Here is a 7,589-nt window from a genome sequence, read left to right on the forward strand (position 1 = left end):
GCTAATGATAAATTTGGTAATAGGTTCCAAAACACTTGTCCCGTGCACTTATACATTCTTTCAATGTACAGGAGCCATTTCATGCTCAATACGTAAAGTGAAGAATTTCAGTGTAAACGTCTTTTAAAGAGCCCTATAATTTTCATTTTTTACCTCTTTTTTTCACTCCTACCAGATAGCTTCCTATTTCTTTTTCAACTTCAGACTTACTAGCAAATGCTTCCTCAAAGCCAGTGTAAAACTAGAGCCCTAAAACAACCACAGTGGCTGGAATTCATGTCCCTGAATTCAGTGAAGCCAACGTCAACAAATGCCAGGTTCTCAGCAGACTGCTATGTGCTGTAAAGGAAGATTTTTTCCACTGTATGTCTGGTAAATATATCTATTCAAGAGAAATGCATATCATGATTGAAACTGCAGCCTCACAGCAGGCTGAGCAGGACTTCAGAATAAATTGAGCTGCTGAACACGCATTTATTTTTATGCTTTGTGTGATTAAATTGCTCCTAAATAAAGCACACAGCAATTAATCTGACAGAAAGGAAACAATTTACAGTACCTTTTTGTAATAGTTATGCATGTACACAGCTACCCACTTCAAATTGTCCCCCTGGAAAGACAGGTCACAGAGAAAAAGCAGACCTTGACCCTGATATGCTCTGCTTGAACTTTTCCTGACATGGCACTGCAGACTTCAGTGCAGAGCCATTTCCCATCCATCTTGTTTGCTCTTAAGCTGCCAGCTCATTGCTGTTTCAGCTGTGGGGAAGGCAGAGCAGGCAGCTAGTGTTGTTTCTGCTCTGTGATGAGGCAAGTGGGTGATGCTGTATTGATCTGTATTGGTGAAAAGATGGTATCAATTTCTTTAAATAAGTAGCAGGAAGGGAGATAAGAGAAGGCTGGAAAATTTATAGTCTGAAGAAAAGAAATGAAGAGAGGAATAGAAGATGTTAATGCTATGTTAATACCAGGGAGCCCAGAACTGGACACAGTACTCCAGATGAGGCCTGACCGGAGCAGAGTAGAGGGGGACGGTCACTTCCTTTGACCTGCTGGCCACATTCCTTTTAATGAACGCCAGGATCCCATTGGCCCTCTTGGCCACCAGGGCACACTGCTGGCTCATGGTCAACCTGGACCACCTGTATCACCAGGACCTCCAGGCTCTTCTCCGCAGAGCTCCTCTCCAGCAGGTCATCCCTGAGCCTGTACTGATACATGCGGTTGTTCATTCCCAGGTGCAGGACTCTACACTTGCTCTTGTTAGACCCCATTTGGTTTCTTCCTGCCCAGCTCTCCAGCCTGTCCAGGTCTTGCTGAACGGCAGCACAGCCTTCTGGTGTGTCGGCCACTCTTCCCAGCTTCGTATCATCAGTGTATTTGCTGAGGGTGGACACTATTCCCTCATCAAGGTTGTTGATGAAGATGTTGAACACAACATAGGGTTGTCTGTGTGTCTGACCAGCATACATATAATGATGCACATCATTCTCTACATATTGATCTGCTAGGATGACAGTGTCAGAATGGGGAAAAAAATGGTTAAAGATACTTGTTTCTAATATTTAACAATCACTGAAGATTAATGTTGTAATTTATGGGAAGTGAAAGGGTATTCCAGTTCCACTTCTACTCTTCATACATAGAGGCAAGATTTTTTTTTCTTGTGCCAAAACCTGTTTGTCTATGCTAAATAAATTTTATGTAAGTGAAACCCCAGAAAGTGTCTTATCTCATCTGTTGGGTGTTTGCAACTTTAATTGTGCAAAAGGTTCCTATGTTACATCTTTATCACAACCGTTTCTTTCATGGCACTCCTTACCATTTTTCTGTATTTTCTACATTTTGTCTGTAGTTTTGAAATAAAACAATGCCTTTGATATTGCTGTGTGCCATGGTTTCACAGCTTTGGTCAATACCAGCCTTATGTCCCTGTGATTAATTAACTTGTAGTTCTTTTCACATCTTCTTTTCCTGCTTCAGTGTCCATTGCTTTCTGATCCCCTCTGTATTTTGCTTTGATCTAGGTTAGTTTCTGTCAGATACGTGCATAACAGTTTTAAGAACTACGGCAAGCTCAATTTTTTACTTGTCTTTCATCGCAGGTGGCCCTCCTGCTGCTATATACGTTCTGATTAGAAGCAGTAGAAAAAAAAATATATCCTTAAAGACTCACTGTCTACTTCACACTGCAGTCTCCTCTGACCACATAATGTCCTGATGATTGCATAGCATAATCATGCAAAGCATAAGATTATATAATTTTCAGGTGCCCATAAATACATGCTTCCTAGGACAACATTCACTATTTCTATTGGAAATGAAAACAGAACACTTCTAGTATTGTTTCTTTTTTGTTTATTTCTTTGTTGGTGTTTCTTTTGTTCTTTTTCCTCAGCATCTCTCCCTCTTCTGCATATGTTCCTCTATTTTGAATTTTTTGATTATTTTGTTCACCACCTAAGCAGAGTGAGCAAGAGGGAGTCTGTGCTTTATCTATCTCCAAACCCTAACCTTTTCCCTAACACTAGTTAGTTCCCAAGTCCAACACCCACCCCATACAGGACTCCCGTGAAACAGTGCTCACAACAGACGCATTTTAGTTGTCCTGGGCTGGAACTCCAGCTGATGTGGAAAGAGCTGTGTCAGCACACAGAGTAGAAAGACTCCTTTAGTAGTTTTTAATACTTTGTGGCTGCCAAACTGGGTGTAGTAGCAGTCTGCTCAGCCTGTTATTTCACCAGTGCACTGTGCACTTAATGCTTTCTTCACAGGACATCTGCAAAGCTAGATATGAGCAGTGTCATCTTTCCTACCCTGCCTTGCCATCTGCCCTATTTTCCCCCTTTGAGATTGCTTGCATTTTTAATCAAAGCCAATTGATTCCAGATTAAATGTTTCTGTGATGCACAAGATTAACAAGCAGTTATAGGTAGACTATGTTTGAACTTTCTGTATGGATTTCCCTGCCTTGATCACTTCAAACAAGAACCATTGGATTCACTTGAAAGAAGGACCATTCAATTCTTACCTTAAAAATAAGACTCAGGAAACAAACTTAGAAAGAACTGTGGCAAGAAATGAATTGTTTGATGAATTAAAAACCTATCCACATGATGATTTAAAAACACAGTCACACTAGATAATGAATGGAGATGTCTATGTTGAAAGGCTGATAAACAGAGTTTTGCCTTTCCACTGGTCATTTGTGAAGAAAAAAGTTATGTCATCAGTGTATTAGGCTTATGTGACAAGGGTTTGGTAGCAGGGAGGCTGTAGGCCTTTGTGAGAAGAGTCCAGAAGCTGCTGCATGTTAGATAAGGGCTAGTTTCAGCCAGCTCCAAAAGGGACCCACTCCTGGCCAGAGCTGAGCCAACAGGCAATACTGGTTGCACCAGTAGAGAGAAGAGAAGAAGTAGAGAGAAGATTTGAGAAAGGAAAGTACTGCTGTGAGGCAGCAGCTGATAGAGAGGAGTAAGAAAATGTGAGAGAAACAACTCTGCAAACAGCAAGGTAAGTGCAGAAGGAGGGGGAGGAAGTACTCCAGTTCGCAGAACAGAAGTTCCCCTGCGGCCTGTGGAGAGGCCCCTGGTGGAGCAGGCTGTCCCCCTGCAGCCCATGGGTCCCACACGGAGCAGATCTCCACGCTGCAGCCCGTGGAGGAGCCCCCGGTGGAGCAGGTGGATGTGGCCTGGAGGAGGCTGCGGCCCATGGAGAGCCCCCGCAGGAGCAGGCCCCGGGCCGGAGCTGCAGCCCGTGGAGAGGAGCCCACGCAGGAGCAGGGGGTCTGGGGGGAGCTGCCGCCCGTGGGGGACCCGTGCTGGGGCAGTTTGCTCCTGGGGGATGGACCCCGTGGTACGGAGCCATGTGGGAGCAGTTCCTGAAGAGCTGCTGCCTGTGGGCAGCCCCCGCAGGCTCAGTTCGGGCAGGACGGCATCCCGTGGGAGGGACCCCACGTGGAGCAGGGGCAGAGAGGGACTGTGAAGGAGCAGCAGAGATGAAGTGTTGGGGACTGACGACAGACCCCAGTCCCTGTTCCACTGTGCTGCTCGGGAGGAGGTGAAAGAGGGTGGATGGGGGGAAGGTGATTTTAGTTTGAATTCTCACTGCTCTTGTCTGTTAGTAATAGGTAATAAATTACATTAATCTCCCTATGTTAAGTCTGTTTCACTTGTGATGGTAATTGTTGAGTGATCTCCCTGTCCTTATCTCAACCCTCAAGCCCTTTTTCATTGCGTTTTCTCTTCCAGTTCCTTTGAGAAGGGGGAAATGAGAGAGCAGTGTGATGAAGCCATCAGTGTGAAACCACCACAGTCAGAATACTCTTCAGAGTTTATATTTCTTCATGAATTTCCATGTCAAGCCTTTGCTAAACAATTACATATAAATTCCTTGTCTTTTGTGACAGACATATGTACTTTTTGTGATGAAATAACCAGTATTACAATAAAACCTGAAAGATTTTCATTGAAACAAAACTTCATATATAATCGTAAATTTGGTATGATGTGTATTGTCATTCCAACAGTTTCTCAAACTCTATTTTAAAGGAAGTTTTACATTACATATTTATGCAGACCTTTCTTCAAATTTTGTGGCAGTATTTGGTGAGGTTGTGCTCAGACCTCAGAGCCAACATCTTCACTTCCATCACAGGAAAAAAAAGACAAGCCCCCAATCCTAATATTTCTAGTCATCGCTTCTGATGAGCACCCAGATTTGGATAATCTTCTGCTGACTTTAATAGCATATTTATTCTGTAAAATACTGTTTATTCAGAATAAGACTTGCAGGGTGGGTCAACAGTTCTTCAGCTTGTGTTGTCCGTGATGATGGTGCATCAGTTGACCATCTAGAACTTCCATTTGAAAGAGTGGCTTTTATGTGTTTTTACCATTGTCCCAGAAAAATCATGTGGAAGTGGCATAAAATCTCTCCCTGTTATCTTCTGTGTGAATAGTGAACTATGTATAGTCCCACTTTTATACTGCACCCTGACCTTCTATAGATACTGTTGCTGAGCTGTCTTTTGTCTCTGGTGCACCTTGGAGTTTATATTTAGCATTTCTGCACATAAACACATCCTGTTCATTGCCATCCTTGAACACCCACTACAAACTTCCTCTGCCTTTGTCACTGTCAGGTTCCTTCAAATAAATGCTAGCTATTTTAGACACTTTTACAGTTTATTTTTGCACAACCTGACAACACTCCTGCTTGCTCTATTTCCCATTAAAATGCTCCCCCAGATTTAGATTTATTTATTTATTTTTTATTATTTTTTTTTAATTCTGATAGTGAAGTAAACCCTGCCTATACTTTTCATTTTTCTTCCCCTAATCCTTTGACATGGCATGCAAGTGTGGTACTACCATGCACATGGTAAATCTGTCCCCTTGGTTCTCCAGAAGGACACTGGAAATATGGACATAGAGAATGGCTGCACATAGGCAAGGCTAGGAGGTGGCCAGTGCTTCTAGTTGTACATGAAAGAGTTTGGAGATCCAACAGATGAACCACAGAAACCCATCTTACCATTCTGTGTTGAGGAGCTGGTAGCTATGATATGACTTATATAAGACTTATGAAGACTTGTGAAGACTTATGTCCCCTGTCTGGAGGAAACTATGTTGGTAAAGGTCAGCAGGTAGAAAACTAGTGTGAACACTACTTTGTGTTTGTTGCTAATGTTATTGTAATCTGCTTCTGTAGAGCATTTAGAACATTTGACATTGTCGTAGGACTCTTTCAGATGAATACCTTATTTCCTTCCAAGGACCATCCTGTGTACTTCTGCATTAGTTTCAGTATAATTTAGCAGAGTAGCTATGCTGCTTAACTGCTTAAGCAAGACTTGAAGTTAGGAAGAGTAACACAGCACTTACATTTCCAGAAGCACATACATTTCTATGTGAGTGAGTGAGTGAGTTAATATAAGCTAGGATTTTGTTTTTTAAATTTACTCATGCTCTTTTTTTCTGCTGTGTTACTTTAATGAGATGTCAAGTCCTTGCAAAGCTAACATCACTAAAAGTTATCTGAGTGGCCCAAGTATTCACCATTTTATTCAGAAGCTGTCTAATCTCATGTTTCACTGCTCTCCTGAGCTTCCCAAATGTCATATTATTCAGCTTTTTTCACACCCTGGCCAACTCATCATCATGGTCATTATCCAACCTCTTGAGCTGATCTACTTAACACCTCATTAAAAAAATATAAGCTCAGCTCATCTCATCTCACTGCTCTTCACTTGTCAACAAGTCCTCTTTTTTTCCTTTTTTACATGCAGTTCTTATGGTGCTTAATATTTGTCAATCATTAGTTTTTACCCTCTGGTGCAGTTTCCTCATGCTCCTGTTGCTAACCATCTCATTTGTATTATATACCACTGCCTTTTTAGCTTGTATAAGATCTATAGAAGATTTTGCTGTTGTAGTTCTTTTTCATTCTTGAACTTGAATGCTAAAGCCAAGGTATATTGGCATATTAAAATATATACTCTGACATTGTTTTTTTTGGAAAAAAAAAAAAAAGTGTTTTATATACATACTGCTATCATTTTATTATAGCTGTCAGAAACTTTTTGGTTGAACTTTTCCATAGAAATATTTTTCTTACTTGGTTAGATGATTCCATATTTCTTTAAAGAATTCATAATTATTTCTGAGGCAAACTTCTTAAAAGTAATCTCACAAATAAAAATATTGGAATCAGTGGTGTTTTTTGTTTGTTGTTGGTTGTTTTTTAATGTGAAACAGTTAAAATCAGCATTTTTTCTGTTTTTTACTCAACAGAAAACAATTAAGATTAGTGATGAGGAACACACCATACCTTGAATTTATGTTACATATGCAAGTAGTTATCTTATCTGTGCTTGCATTCTATACTGCATTTCACTGTAATTTTACTATACCCTGCAAAGAGATGTGCAATCCGGACAGTTTTTGAAACTGGTGATTAGTCAGTTGATGGAGGTTTAAACTTAATGATGTCTTTGACCATGGGGGGGCAATGGACAAGTTAGTAAATAGTGATCAGTCTTTAAAAATACTTAACAGTTAGTCACATGGTTTCTTCTGTACCACAGTCATTTTATTTTTTTAATTTTTTTTTCTCTATACATAAAATAGTGACTGCAGTTTTGGTAAACACCAGTGTGTGTTAACTACTGGCAAATATTGACTTTGTAAAGCTGACCATTTTGTGTTGGAGTAGCCAGAAAAATAGTGGTGATGTTTGCAGTAGTCATTTGAACATAAGACCAGTAAGATATCTGAGAAATTGGAATTTCCTGGTACCTGACAATGTTCAATGACTATGGGTAACAATTTATCTTACCACTACCAGCTGGAAGCTTAAACATATTACTCCCCGTGCCCCAGATATCAATAATTGTTTTTCTTCCATGAAGAATTCAGGATACATTTTCTTTTGGCATACTGCCCATATGAAGACCGCAAGGGCGTAGCAAAGAAAACTGAGCATCACAGGACTGGATATAAAAATCCTAAAAAAAAAGGTCCATAAAAAACATTTCAGACCTGTTTCAAAGAAATCCAGGGCTTCAATAAATTTGAGATTCTGGTTAC

The 7,589-nt window shown here is 40.6% G+C and overlaps 1 protein-coding gene across 1 annotated transcript in view; it reads left to right on the top strand.

Annotated features, from left to right (window-relative positions):
- The window catches only part of LOC310895667 (uncharacterized protein), a 58,263-nt gene extending 51,767 nt beyond the window's left edge, over positions 1-6,496 (top strand). The window contains exon 4 of the mRNA XM_083827198.1: positions 4,251-6,496. Coding sequence (XP_083683324.1) covers positions 4,251-4,548 — 298 coding nt within the window. The 3' untranslated portion in view covers positions 4,549-6,496. The remainder of the gene's footprint in view (positions 1-4,250) is intronic.
- The last annotated feature ends 1,093 nt before the right edge of the window (positions 6,497-7,589 follow it).

Source organism: Anser anser, assembly GCF_964211835.1.
Source record: "Anser anser genome assembly, chromosome: 2".
Classification (NCBI taxonomy): Eukaryota; Metazoa; Chordata; class Aves; order Anseriformes; family Anatidae; genus Anser; species Anser anser.